The 15,148-nt window shown below is 37.2% G+C and overlaps 1 protein-coding gene across 9 annotated transcripts in view; it reads right to left on the bottom strand.

Moving 5' to 3' along the window:
• LOC135633972 (beta-glucosidase 4-like) overlaps positions 1–14,959 on the bottom strand; it is a 25,411-nt gene extending 10,452 nt beyond the window's left edge. For 8 of the 9 annotated variants that reach the window (XR_010495194.1, XR_010495195.1, XR_010495198.1 and 5 more), the window contains exons 1-9: positions 14,726–14,957; positions 13,621–13,687; positions 13,487–13,545; positions 12,491–12,566; positions 11,193–11,267; positions 11,037–11,124; positions 9,289–9,514; positions 8,851–8,966; positions 3,703–3,914 (exon numbers count right to left, since the gene is read on the bottom strand). Coding sequence is in view for 3 of the 9 variants with exons in the window: in XM_065144042.1 (XP_065000114.1) it covers positions 3,703–3,914; positions 8,851–8,966; positions 9,289–9,514; positions 11,037–11,124; positions 11,193–11,267; positions 12,491–12,566; positions 13,487–13,545; positions 13,621–13,687; positions 14,726–14,836 (1,030 nt within the window). In the remaining 6 variants the exon portion in view is untranslated. Of the gene's footprint in view, positions 1–3,702; positions 3,915–8,850; positions 8,967–9,288; positions 9,515–11,036; positions 11,125–11,192; positions 11,268–12,490; positions 12,567–13,486; positions 13,546–13,620; positions 13,688–14,725 lie in introns of all 9 variants that reach the window. The other variant, XM_065144043.1, reaches the window with a different exon arrangement.
• Between the last annotated feature and the right edge of the window lie 189 nt (positions 14,960–15,148).

Below are 15,148 nucleotides of genomic sequence, written 5' to 3'. Positions count from 1 at the left end.
ACCACTCTGCCAAAGCTCGAAGACTGAGCTTGGTGGTTGCATCGCCTGGCAGAGCTCGGAACTTGAGCTCTGGCGGTGCAACCTCTTGGCTGGAGCGGTTGCACCTCCCAGCCTTGCAACCCTGGCGGTTGCACCTCCTGGCTGGGGCGGTTGCACCTCCCAGCCCCACAGCCCAGGCGGTGGCACCTCCTGGCTGGGGCGGTTGCACCTCTCAACCCCACAGCCCAGGCGGTTGCACCTCCTGGCTGGGGCGGTTGCACCTCCTGGTGCAATCAGGGTCCGAATGGTTCACTCCATTCGACCCACTTTGAATCTTTTCAGGGGCCCAATTGCCCCAAGATTAAGCTAATGGGATCACCTCCCATTTTCATGCTTAATCATCGTGCTAACTACGATTATCTCTAAGACAACTTCTGCAGCTTGCTCCGATGCGTCAATCGCTTCTTCCGGCGAGTTTCCGGCCAACTTCCGTCGATCAACCGATAACCCTCGGTGATCCTTCTGCGGACATCCGGCATACTCCTGGACTTTGCGACGATCCACTTGGCGAGTTCCGACGAGCTTCGCTTGGCAAGCTTCTGGACTTCTCGGATCTGTTCTCTCTGAACCTCCGACGACCGTCCGAACTTCCGTCGAACTCTCGAACTCCCAACGTGATCATGATCTTGACTCCGGGGCAACTCCTGCTGCTTGTCTTACTGTCATCGTAGTTAATCCTGCACACTTATCTCAACACATAGATTAGATAACAAATGACAATTGACTTCATCATCAAAATCCGAGATTCAACAGAGGCACTGTTGTCCGTGTTGCTGTCATGTCTCTGGACCGAACGAGAAAGAGAATGTGATTGTGAAGGTGTCTCGTCGCCCGACTCGATTCTTTCCAACGATGCAACTGATGCTATTGCCTTCCCCTTTGCCTTTGCACGTTGGGCGGACGAGTGTGACCGTTGGGTATCGGTAGTTCCTCGAGTAGTTTGACTCATACCTCTTGATTAGAAAGTTCTTCCTCTTAATCTTCCCAAATTTACCTCGATTGAATTCACAAATCGTTGTTTTATAGAGTTTATGAGAGAAAAGAAATGTTTGAGAGAGAGTTTAAGAGTGTATAATGAAATAGGGGAGAGAAGATCAGTTTAAATAGGAGGAGAAATGGCTCCAACGGTCAATCTGACCGTTGGAGCACTGTAGCACTGCTACAGTGTGGTACCGGTCGATTTCGACCGTTACCGAGTGGTATCGGGCGGTAACGATCGAAATCGACCGTTACCGAATGGTACCGGGCGGTAACGGTCGAAATTTCGACCGTTACCGCCCGATACAGGCTTTTTTTGGTGTACCGCCCGGTAGAGGGCGGTCCGCGTACCGGTCGCCTCTCGGACCGGTACGTACCGCCCGTACCGGGCGGTACACATCGGTATGGCGAACCTTGCATGTGATAATGGTGGGACACGCTTGCATTCGGGTGAAGAGGGTTAGAGTGGATGTGTATTAATGGGTCAGAGCGGACTGCCGAAATGAGGGCGGCCTGCGTACCGATTCATGCCTAGTCAGGTACATATCGCTTGTTTCATACCAATTCGGATGAAACAGGCAGTCCTTGCATGCAATGCAGTGAGGATACAAAGAACTGAAATTTTATAAGATGCAAAGTACTAGTCAATTATCAAACAAGAAGATAACGCCACCTTGGGCTCTTAGCAAAGATATCGAGATATTTGGATGTTTTGTTGAAGATAAAAGCTCACATGTACATAGAGGAGAATAGGACAACTGGTTAGCTAACTTTGCAAAGAAATCCAAGGATTATGTGATTTGAAAAGATGAGCAGCCAGCTGAATTTATTCATAAGCAAGGGTTTCGTACCAAATAATTGAAGCAAGTAAATTATATTTTTCAGAAAAATAAGATATGAATATTATCTTCTTTTCTTTTCTGTTTCTCAAAAGCAACTCATCTTTCTACTGCCCTTCTATCATTTAGCATTAAAAGATCATATTCGTTTGATAAGACCAACCTGTCAATGACTTGTCAAACTTGACATTTATATATTGAACATAGCCCAACCTAACTGACCTCATGATCTCAAGTTGCATCTTTAAGTTGCCAAACAGGAAAACTAATTTGACAAACTTCAAACCAAAGATTGCTTGTGCTGACCATGTCAGCTTGTGCTGGTCAGCGTTCTAGTTAATACTGTCTTAAGGCTTGAGCAAGATGGATGAGATGAAGATGAAACATATCAAGAACAAGATACATATACCACAAATTGATATCCAAGTAAGCAATAAGTTTAACTTTTGTCTATTAGCTTGAATTATAGATATTACAAATTGAAAAATACTAGAGCATAAACATTGTAGTTTATTTTACACGAGTTGTAACCTGAACTGTGGAGCACACAGATTGGCTAACTGAGGAAGAGTCTAGGGTTTGGTTCAGCCCTGAGGTGGGAGTTTTGACTGGGGCTCTATGCCCAACACTTTTGCAGCTACTGGCTATTTTATAATATTTTATTTTCCTTAAAAATATATATAAATAACAAAATTATGTACATAAATGGATCATGTGGCATAACCAAGTTTCACAATTTTGTTTGATGATACTACATCAGTTAGGGCTCGGACCCATACCATATCGGTGGTGTATCGAGTGTTTGTACAGCAATGCATACATACCGCTTTCAAAAAAACATGAAAAATTGGAGAATAAAGAAACTGCCCGGTTTACCCTAGTCCGCGTACTGGTAAGCTATCAGAATAATGAATACTGCTTCTAGTGAGAGAGTTTAGAAATGGGCATAACAACATTTGTAATGCAAGAATCTAAACCACACAAAAAGGATAATCAGCAGTGATGGAAGTGTTTAGAAATACCAACATGGTTAATAAGAAATTTGAAACATTGAAGATGCATGTCATGTAGGGACCTGGATTTTCCACATCTTAGTGAGAGAGTTTCAAATGGGGAGAGGCTCAAAATCTATGCCTTTGTGTAATTTGAGCTCATGTACCTCCGATGACACTGATTAGCAACTTAGTATGCACCTTGTGGTCATAATGATAAACTCAAACCTAACAACTTAGCAAATACCCATGTCAATCAAATTTTTGCCCCATATATAGCAGTAGTTGGAGCAGAAACCAAAATTAAAGGGAGAAATAATCCCAGATCCATTACAAGGAACAAATGTTATTAGAAGCTGGAGTTTCCATAGCTCAATCTTTCATTCTTTCTTCCTTTCAATTCAATCTAATATTTTCCTAAATCTTAAACTTGACCACAACTTCATAGTGCTAAATTTATCATGAATTCATGATGTCAATTGTTTCTGATCAAAAGACCATAAAATTGTATGAGTCTATTGGTTCTGCTTTAGGAAAAATGACAATAGATATAAGATGCACTTACAGCAGATGTACTACTATTACAGTGCTCATGGAACTAAAATATTCTACCGAAACCGATTAGTTAATATATGATGAATGGACTAGTCCATCCTTAAGTGTCCATGTAATAAATGAAAAGAATGAGATCTATGTATCACAGTATAATTTTGTAATATTTTTAAAATGCTGCATTAATGAATAATTGCTTTTGTATAAAAAATATTATGTATCACAGTATCTCCTGGAACAAAAAACATCTTCCAATTTAAACAACATAATGAGAGAACTCATTAAAATCTTGATAAAGATACCTATCCTCTCCATTTGTTGTACTTGATAGAAATGGATATCTCCTGGGTTTTCTACATGAGCAATGAATCTGGTTGTATAATGGTTCAGACCAACGAAGTCAATTGCATTCTGCAGTAACTCCTTTTCTGCCTCTGAAAATTTGGGAAGCCGATCTCCTAGCCTCTCACGCATAACCAAGGGGTAGTCTCCATAATATATTGGATCCAAAAACCTTCAAGAAGATTTTGGATCAGAGGTTAAAAAAATATTAAAAAAATAATATGTAAATTTTGTTATTCTCTCTAAAAGTTAGCGATCAAGAAAATGACTATTTAAATCTATTTTTGGGAATGATAAAAGGTGTATCCTTTCTCTCTCAACGAAAAAGAATATCGACTAAAAAGAACAGCTTATGTGTAAACAAAGATCAAATTTTTTTAATTTTCCAAATTTTACATTCTTTGTAGAAACATATCTACTCTGAATAGAGTCATAAAATCAATAACAATAGTTCAACAAGCAATGCAAATGCATCTTCCTGTTAAATGCTCTCTAGAAGGTTTTAAATTAACCTACTTGATTAATTAAGAAAGAAAAAAAATTATCTTAAATCTAAAATGAAAGAATATGATGAAGGTGCAAGTCAATTTCTAGATAACAATAGGATTTTATTGATGCATATAACCCTAATAAAATAATTCCATAGCTCTTAGTACAATTAGTTGAGAACATTGGAACTTGAATGAATACAAGAATGCTCAAGTAACAACCAAGCTAAGAAGTACGGACACATCAATTTGGTGGGCGTATCCGTGTCAGACATGGATATGTTGCCTACAACTGCACAAGTGTCCGACACATGTCTATTATTTATTTATTTATTTTAATTTTTGGACACGTGTACCCATGTCAAAATAACTCTCTCTCCCGCATCCCCATGTCCTTCCTCACCACTTCCGCGTCCTTTCTCACGTGTCGCGCCCATGGGCCAATGGTATCGAGGCAGTAGCTTTATGCAGGGCCCATGTCCCTTTTAGAGCGATGGAGAAAACAAGTGCATCGACACTAGGTCTAGTGGAGTCACATTGCCTAGGTAAGTATTTTTATTTTATTCGTAAACAGTGAGGGGTCGAAGACATATTAGTTCAACGGACGAAGGCCCACGTGGGGCCCAACTGATGGCTCAAGGCGAGTGGTGGGTTCAAGCAATGATCAGCGTATTAACATTTCTCGCTTCTTCCCATGTCGCAATTCGAGGAAAGAGCAGGATGTCAAGCATGAGAGAGCAAGATGTGAAGCGTGAGAATTCATCGATTTGCTACATTGGTCTCTAGAAAAGATGGGAATAGCAGTATTTTATGTATACTAGATGTTATTTGCATACCAAGAACAACACAACAAGTGACTTAGTAGTACAAAACCTCAAGAGAAATTATAGTACGAATATGTATATATCTATAGCCTAATAGCCTAGAGCACCACCAAGAATGGTGGTCCAGAGCTCATGTGGGAGTAGAGGAATGAAATCTTGGGAGTTTGGAGATTTCTTATTGAACCTGGAGATCGTCAACGTTAAATCATGACCCTCTATCACTGATAGCAAAACGCGAATCATACAACAGGATTAGAATACCAACGACAATAAGGGATTCTAGGCTTCCAATGATAGAAATTGTGAACTTGTATGATGATATTTATTTGTTCACATTGTTGAGTCTATAAAATTAAAGTATAAATACTATAAAACTCATGTTAATCGAATATTATATATATGTTAAAAAATACACGTGTCCTCGCCATGTCCTTATCCTATTTTTTTTTAAATGACATGTCGCCATGTCCGTGTCATATTGTGTCCATGTCCGTGCTTCTTAGCAACTAAGTAATCAAGGTTTTAAAGTTTTGGTTGTACCAGTTGATATAAACTGATGTTTATTGGTTTGATGACCAACCAGTATGTGGACCAGATGACTGAAACCAATATATTTTGAAAGATTTTTTCATCCAGTAAACAATCATTACATGATCAAAAGATTTAAAGTTATTACAATCAGGAAGTTCACTCGATTAAGGGCATATGCAAAGAAATAAGAACAATGTTCTTTTCAAGTATTCTTTTTATGAATTTTTAGCCACAGTGCAATACATTGGCAAATATAGGGAAGAATGGAACCTTATACGAGAGTTTTGGGCTTTTCAAAAATGAGGGCAGAAAAAATAACGAACAAATTTAAGAAGAAAAAATTCCTGGGATCTCAATTGAGAAAGATTGCACTATGCATTGATCTATACCCTCAAAGCATTTGAGTTAAGGTTACCAATGAATTGTGGAATTCATGTTTCTATTAGTGGAATTATTCCCATCTAGCTCAGATGCCCCAAGTTTACCCTTAAATCAAATATTTTCCATATCTGCTGCAGTTGGGAAGGGCTTTGAAACGTTTCACAAAACATCTTTTGGATAAGAGAAAAAGAAGGAATCTTTTGGTTTTACATTATATGGACCAGGTTGCATTGATAGGCTTAAACTTTAAACTTAAGTTTTGCTTTATGTTTTAGCAAAGGAAACTTTGGGTCAGGGTGAACTTTAATAATAAAGAAATATATGCTTCATTCAAACCTGATTTGACTAGCTGGTAAGTCAATGTTGTTAACACAAACCTAATCAGTCAACCCCATGGATCATCTTAAAAAAGTTTCGATAAAGCACTGAGTTATCCTGAGAATAATCCTAATCAAATCTAGTGAAAGTCACTTTTCTGCTTATAAACAAAACTGAAATCCAATGCATCTTTCAACATTCCTTTTCTTCGGAGAAGAAATTTTCCAACTTTTAGGAATCTAAAGGTGCCAATGAACATATATATCTTCTAAATGTTAGAAAAATGCCTGATATTCATCTGACAGAAGAATACTGGTAAACCAAGTCAAAACTATTCTTTAAGTTTGTTTAGGTTGCGTATACCGGGAGTACAGCCCCGGCATATAACATTCCAACAAAGGACCGGGAAGCAGACTAGGGTATTTTGCTTGGTTCAATTCAAAAACAGGTGTCCTACTCAATGTTTGACCATTTCTGTTAATTATTGTCATTTGATATGGCATAGATCTGAGGGGACCTAGATTATATCCCTGTGGATTCATCCTATACCCTCAAGAATGTGCCTAAATATTGGTATATTTAAGATCGATCCATGCAGATCTGGCCTAGCTATATGCATATCTTGCCTAGATCTGCACTTACCCAGGTCCGATCTTATACAGATTCAGGCTCAATTTCCAATATTTATAAATTTCTATAAGCATATGTATGTATCTTAAAATTATTTTTTTAATACATCGTAGGATCTTATGATCTTATGATCCAGTCCTATGATCTGAATTTGTGACCCTTTTATGAACCTAGGTAGAAAAGCGAGTTTGACAACCTTAATTTCAACACTCCTATTTGTTTGACAACTCTGTCTTTGTTTTACATCTCATTTAGTATTCTATAGATATATATTGTTTATACTTGTCTATTCTGATTCATTCAGAAAGGTCTCTTGTGAGCTCAACATGAAAGTTTTTGCAATATCATTGTTAAATCTGCTAACAGAGCAATAGCAAGAGCAAGGCTCAATTTTTTACCAAAAAATGTCTCAATTTGCATTGCCTCATTAGATGAGAGACTTTCATTACTCTATATCTGATTTGTCAAAAAAAAGAAGCCGAATTTGATTGTCTATACCCAGAAAATTAGAGAAATTAGGTTAAAACTGGGTTTTTTTGGATTTCTAACAATAATTTAATGTTTTCTCAAAATCTGATACATACTGGTGTACCAACACTCATACACCAGTATGGCTGTACCAGTCCGCCTAGTGACCAGTACAACATTGGTGTTCAAAGTGGCAGACCTTGGTAGGAAGTGACATCAAAGCAATAAGGATCCTATATGGTATGATAATGCGGTTGTCATTTACAGCACTGTTGCATGGAGTGCCATCATAATGCCACTATAATTGACATTTCAAAGCAAAGTTGGATGCCTAGAAAGCCCTAAAACCATAACAGAAAGCGCAAACGGAGGATGACAGCCTAGCACTTAAGCTGCCCATCTATGATGAACACTTGGGTTACAAAGGGTGATCCTGATGAAGACCCAAGCTTGCAGCAAAGATCCATGTATCACAGAGCATCAATCCATGTATGAGGTGGTAATGAGATACTGAAATAGACTTGGTGGTTCCTCTCAGTATTAGCTTTCTGCCTAGTAGCACTAGACTTGAACATTAATAGACATCAACCTTGTAAACAGTTAAAGCATAAAACTACTAACACAAACTATGATCTTCAAATTTTCTCTATACGCAAATGCCAAGTTGAAAATATCATAAACTGACATATGTACAACTGCATTGAATTTGATAAAGCTATGTATGGGTGTTGGCGAAGAATCTATTGACCTTAAGAAGCAAACATTGAAACCAACATCTTGACATTCTATTTCAAGACTGTCCTAAAAAAGAGATACTCTTTCAAGACCAATATATAACATATTACCAATATATTGTAATTTTCAAGAAACAAAATGATATATTTCTTAAAAATGAACAAATTGATATGTGATTGTATACGAGAGAAGTGATCATATGCTGAAACAATTCTTTTTGTCCTGCTTAAATTCCCCTTTAATAGAACAGGAAGCACTTGCCTCTCAGTTCTCAGCAGTTGTAGAAGAAATAGACATTTGTTTATATATTCTACAAGGAAGATGTATATGTATGCTCTTCTATCATATTACAAAAGAAATGTCCTTAATTCAGACATTTAGAAATTTGGATAAAGTAAAAAAGTTGTCACTAGACAGGAAAAACTTGCTCTCAGATGCTTATTATAATCCAGAATAACAAGAGCAATAAGGTCCCACTCATTTAAAGATGATTACATGGGCTCTTTTTCTTCCAGTGAGCTCTGTTGATGGCAATATCAATAGTTAAAATAAAATCCAAACCTATTTTTATTGTTTATCTTTATTAAAAACAATAAAAATATTTTTGATGGCTATTAGTCTAAGTTAGACTTATTTATATTCAGCAACAAACACCAGCATGTAATGCATAAAAAGAAGCTTCAGCATGAAATATGGAAAGACCAATACCAAACAGAAACTAAAGAAAATTTACCATCCAAGTTGGAAATCCAACCGCCTATCAGCAGCAATTTTATCTTCCAACTTATCAGAATATGCTTCTGCCCATTCACAATCAACTGCAATGCCTATTTCACCACCTTGTTCAGCCTGGAGCAAGCAAATACTACTATACTCAACAGAGAATTCAACTAGTTTGACTTTTTTCTACCATCAAGGATTGATATTATATCCAGAATGTTTGGTTAGGAGGCATTCTTTGATGTAAAAATTCAACTCATTAGCAATATTCTATGTGGTGAAATTGTGCCTTGGATGGTAAGAAAAAGAATCTGAATGTGCTTCAATTGCTTTAGAATTAGTAGCTGAAAAAAAGTTACATCGGCAGATAAACCATTTTAAGTGTTTAAAAACCAAGAAAGGTAAAAAAGAGTTAACTGGGAAAAGCTGATAAACTAATCAGAGATGGCACCTTAAATTTCTTCCTATAAACAGAAACAGCAGCTGCATGAGCCAAAATTTGGTGGTGAGCAGCCAGATAAGGTTCCACAGATGAATTTTCACGTCTTCCAGGAGCAAAGATTCCACAACCATATCCATTTACAGCTGTTTGAAGAGGTTCATTGATTGTAATCCAGTGCTTCACTCTGTCTCCAAACTTTGTAAAACAAGCTTCGGCATATAATGAAAAATAGTGTCTGTCCAGTTTGATATAATATCAAGTTAGAAAGGTCATCTTAGTGTTTTCAGGATCCATAACTAAAGTTTCAATCATATTAATTGCTTAGATTAGTAAATACTAGATATCATACTATGAACACTGTTAGTTTTAACAGGAACTGGGTTAAGGAATTTGCTAATTCTGTGGTTGCAAATATTAACCAAAATTTTCATGTAGAATCTGTGACATCTATCAAGGTGTTATATAATAATGGTATTGGGTCTTTATCCATAAAATGCATGAACAAGATGATGGAAGATTGTTGAATTTTTAGTATATTTTAGCTCGTCTTTTGTTTTCTAGGAAGCAAGATTTTCAACCAGTAGTCTGATGGATGAACTAAAGCCAAAAAAGGAAAACAATAGATGATAGGTGTAAAAGTAGGTTATCAAAACAAGAATAGGTTATCAAAACAAGAACTTCTAGCTTCAGTTTCTTCGTAAAGAGAAAAAAGGATAGAGAAAGTGAGAAACTATATCAAGTGGTCGAAATTATAATGCAATAGGGTTGAACACAGAACAACCACCTAACCATTCCTATGTAAAGTTTGTTTATCCTTAAAGGATTAGCTAATTGAACACACTAATACAAATAAGCCAAAACAAAATTGCTAATTCTGTGAGCCAGAGGACAAAGCTGATTTTTCATCCATCAATAAGAATTAACAATTCAAAAAATGTTTTGAAGATAGGAAATATGTTTGAAGTAGTTGGTAAATGGAACATGGATGAAACAAGAAAGTCAAGAAAAGTAACAGCAGCTCACATCACCTTCCACTAAATTGTTTATGCAGACAATCTTATACTTTCCAAACTTAGAATGTAAAGTTATGTGTTTCAATGGCCCAAGGAATGCATTTGTGACCTTGGATGTTGCAAAAGGTTAAAGAAATGCTCACTAAGTTCCACAGAACATGCATAACTTTCAAAAGATCAAGCTTTGTCTCCAAATCAAAAGTTTCGCAACACCCCCAATTTAGCAAAGGTTAGTAGTATTTTTTTTAGCATATCCTTTCTTATTGGGTATATAATTGGAAGACCCAAACCAAACAAAAGGACAACAGATTTAATCAAAGCACCAAATATCACAATGCTTTACCAAGTTGCCTGTTTTGGTCAGAAACATTACTAAGCTTGTGATTGGCTGCTTAGTAGTTTGACAAAAATTATGAGCAAAGACATGGTTAAAAGGATCTTCTAGTTTAACTCAATAACTCCAATATTTTCTGCTTCAAGGTCACACATCATTACAATGTTGAAGGACAAAACATAATTTTTGCAGCAAATTATTTATATAAACATGAATAAACACTTACCAGGATTACATGAACATACTAAATATGCTCATACATTTTTCCATCTATAGAATGAGCTTGCTTGAAGCAAGAAAAATACAGTTTTAAGGAAATAAATTTGTATAGTAGGAAAACAAGGAACTTAATGATGCTAGGAAATATATCTCTACTGTAGTCACTTAACGGTTTGAAATTTTCTACTTACACAATCTTCTCTGATAGCCATCCTCCTATGGACTCATGAAGAAAATATGGAAGATCCCAATGATATAGTGTCACATAAGGCTGTATACCTGCAGTTAAGAATATGTAAGTGCAAGTTCTTATGGGTATTTGAAAGATCAAATGGGTGATTGGCAACCTTTTTCTAGTAGGAAATTGATCAAATTGTTATAATAAGCAACCCCATTCTCGCTGATCTTAGTTCCTAATCCATCTGCCAACATGACACAAACAAAGTCAATTGCAAGTTGTAACCTGAATCACCAGCAGATGATCGAAATGTAATATGCTGTAGCAAAATACTGTACAAAAATGTTTTCACTAAATTGAATGTTACAGAAGTTATTTTTCCTATCTGGTAAGCAAAGCAACAGGCTGAATCCTTGAGCAAAGTTTCATAATTTCACTTGGCATTTTCCTCTAGAATTCGGAGATCTCAGCCTCCTATTCTTCAAGTCACAAAACTTCTATCTCAATAAATTCTATACACGTTGGATGCTGCACATTATGATATTATCCAGATCATTTTTGCCTCACTTAAACCATTAATATGTGTATACCATGACACAAATAGTCAGTTTAAATCTTCTGTCAAGGTATTATATGCATTAATTTTCGCTGAATGAACATGTAAGCTCCCACTTCTAAAATTCTATGCCATGGTGGATCTTCATGACAGAAAAAGTATTCATGTAGCAACATTATCCACCATAAAATGTGTTCAGCCAATTTAATAAGAGGCTTGCCTACTTGATCTAACGAAAATGTTCATCTCTACTTCTTTCAACGAATTAGTAAGCTGTAGCATGAATTTGCATCATGCTATAACTAGATATCATATACAATCGCACATGAATGTTCATAGCAATATATTCACATATATGTTTCATACAATATTACACGAAAAAATAAAATCTTGCAATGCCTTCTGCAATCTAGTAACTAAAATATCTTTCTATGTCCAAGAGCCTAAGTATCCACAAACCAAAATCCAGCCTTTTTATAAAACTCCACTATGTAATTGACAATTCTAGGGTTCTCAATTTTGATGTGTACCATCTAGTATAGGCGGTACGCATCGATCTAAGGGGATACCAGTACGTAGACCATCCTCTACTGGGCGAACTAGTGTTTTGACAGGTATCGAGGCATACCAACCGATACCGTCCCGAATTTTGACTGTTACCGAGATATACCGGTCGGTATGCCCTAGCGTGGTAGGTGGAGATATTTTCAAGATTTTAGGGTATATCGTCAACACGCCCTAGCATACTGACGATACATACGGGTACGTACCATACCGAACAGAGCTCGGTACGCCGATATAGACCGGTATTCAAAACCCTAGACAAATCCACCAATCATTTTAAGAATTACCAGAATTCTAAGCAAACTATAATTTCAAGCTTAAAGTAACAGCAATGGAAAGAAACATACCAGGGAATATACGAGACCAAGATATGGAAAATCGATAAGCACCAAAACCTAACTTGGCCATAAGCTCCACATCTTCCTGAGCACCAACAAAATAGTGCAGATAATAACAGAAAGCATAGTGAACTTGAATAACTAAACACTAAACAGCATATCCACCATTGATCCCTGGCCTCAAGCCTTTCTTTACTGTAGAGTTATTTTGAGTTTTTCTTCAAGCAACTTTGAGGATTCCACACAATAGTACTAGAACTTCCTTATGAGGTGTTTCATGGATTTAGACATACTGTTGAATCATATAATGTCTTTAATACTTTCTAGTTTGTCTTCTTACTCCGTGACTTTCATCATATGATTCATCCCAAGCCAAGTTCACCACCGCTTACTCCAATAACAAAAAGATAAAGTCAAATTTATGGATCTGAAATGAGACAGCAAAGGTAATGGACAGGTACAGAATTTAAAAAGTAATAATAATTGGACTAAAATATAAAATAGCATCAGGAAAAAATACAAAAAAATGGAATTAAAGAAAGTAAAACTAATAAATAGGACATAGTGGTACAGGAAGAGGAGGGGGAAGAGCAAAATAGGAAGAGAAGGTGTATGGCAATGACCGACAACAAACGACCTAGGCTCTACATGCACAGTGAAGAGGGCTCGTGTTCACAAGCCCCAAAACAGCAGTTGTTTAATAGTATTTTTTTCTTCTTCTAATGGGTGGAACCAAACCGGACCGCCCGAAATGCAGGTGGTCCATGTACCGGTTCGTAGACCAATACATACCACTCATTTCATACCACTTCAAGTGAGGTTCAACATGAAGATTACACCATGAATAACTAACATATGCTGATCAGATACATACAAGTTGGTCCAACATGACAGTATACCATTGAATAAGATTTTATCAGCTTAGATGATTGTGCAATCCAGGAGTATCACAGAAAATCAACTAATAAGCTTATCAGGGAGTCAAAAAAAGAAAAAGTGACTGACCTTATAGCGATGGTACTGATTTACTGCAATTTCTCCATTGCTCCCATCCTTTATATTCCCTAGTGATATAAACAACAAATCAGGTGGATAAGACAAACTGGAAGAAGTGAAAAAGACATGAGAAAAGACCAAACCTTTTTCTTCTGAGAAAATATCCCAAATACTATCACCTTTTCCATCCTCTCTTCTTGCTCCTTCAACCTGCAAAAAATGAAAAGAATAGATAATTATGAAATTATGATGGCGTTATAACTTCAAAAAGGTACTATGATTGATATGCTAAATGTGTTATTTATCATAGGCCAAAGCACATAATACTAACTGCCCTAACCAAGGAATGTAATTTTGTCCAGACTGGTATGTACATTCAGTATTTACTGGTCTGGGGATTAACCGGCACATAGATGGCACAATTTTGGGTAGTCCATGTGTGACACAAGTCTTACTGCCTGATAATCCCATTGAATTAGGCTTTACCATTTTGCCTAGGCCTGGTAATGGGCTTGAACTGGGCAGCAAGACCAATTTTCATTTTCTTTCTCTATCCTCAACCCTAAAAGCTAAAACCCACACCACTCCCCCGTGTCTCTCGTGATCCCTCCCCCATGCCTCTCGCAAACTAAGAATGCATGATGTACACCACCTCCCACCGCATGCCACTCGCCACATGCTGGTAATCCTCTCCTCATCCTTGTTTTCACTGACTCCTCCATCTTTCCTCCGTGTACCGCAATATGTTGTGATGTATCAATATCTCAATGTGTCAGAAGGGACAAGGCCTGGTCATGTATCAATATAGATTCGATATCCAAAACTGAAAAACCTATGCCTTAACTATTGCCGATTAGATGGCTAAGTAAATAGAGATATGAGTGAATCCTACATGAACCAAAATCTCAATTTTTTTTTCTTTTTTTTCTCTTTTTTTAGAAACCTGGAGCCCAATTTTTTTTCTTTTTTTTCTCTTTGTTTTCTCTTTTTCTAGAAACCTGGACCCCAATTTTTTTAGAATCCTGCATTCCAGTTTCCTTAGATGATTACAAGGTCATATTCCAAATAAGTTAATCTCTAAGGAATTTTTCTTGTATCTCCTATTATTTGATCGAAAAAGAGTTTCATTCTTTTTTTATCGTTGTGAGATCCAAAACGGCCGGAGCCTGGAACGAAGGGGAGAAGATTGCAACGAAAAGGGGTTCGCAAAAATGGCTCCGAGAACTAGGGAGATTTAGTTGAAATTACCTGGTAAGCGGAGGTGGCGACGCCGAAAACGAAATCTTCAGGGAAATCGCTTCGAGATACCTCGTCAGGAATGCCGTCGCAACCGTCGATCTCGCTCCGCCTACGGGCCATCGGCAAGGGAGTGAGGTGGAGAAGCAGTAGGGTTTTCGGACACCGCAGTGGTCGGTTTTTGCTGCGGGCCTTCAACAAAAGTAGGCACAAGAGAAGACGAGGCGAGCGACGGCGGTTTGGTGAGAAACCCGTCAGGGCTTATATTAAGAATAAATTCTCAAAAAAACTCTGTAAGTTTTGAAAAATTCACAAAAACCCCTTATTTTGAAAAAAAAAATTTAGAGTACTCATATTTTTAAAATAATAATTTTATTCTTGTATCACCCTTGGCTACCTTTGCCTTCGTCGATAGACACCATTGCATACGAGCCG

Source organism: Musa acuminata, chromosome BXJ3-3 (genome assembly GCF_036884655.1).
Source record: "Musa acuminata AAA Group cultivar baxijiao chromosome BXJ3-3, Cavendish_Baxijiao_AAA, whole genome shotgun sequence".
NCBI classification, from domain to species: Eukaryota; Viridiplantae; Streptophyta; class Magnoliopsida; order Zingiberales; family Musaceae; genus Musa; species Musa acuminata.
Note: the sequence above shows the minus strand (reverse complement) of the source record. Positions and strands in the feature narration are given on the sequence as shown.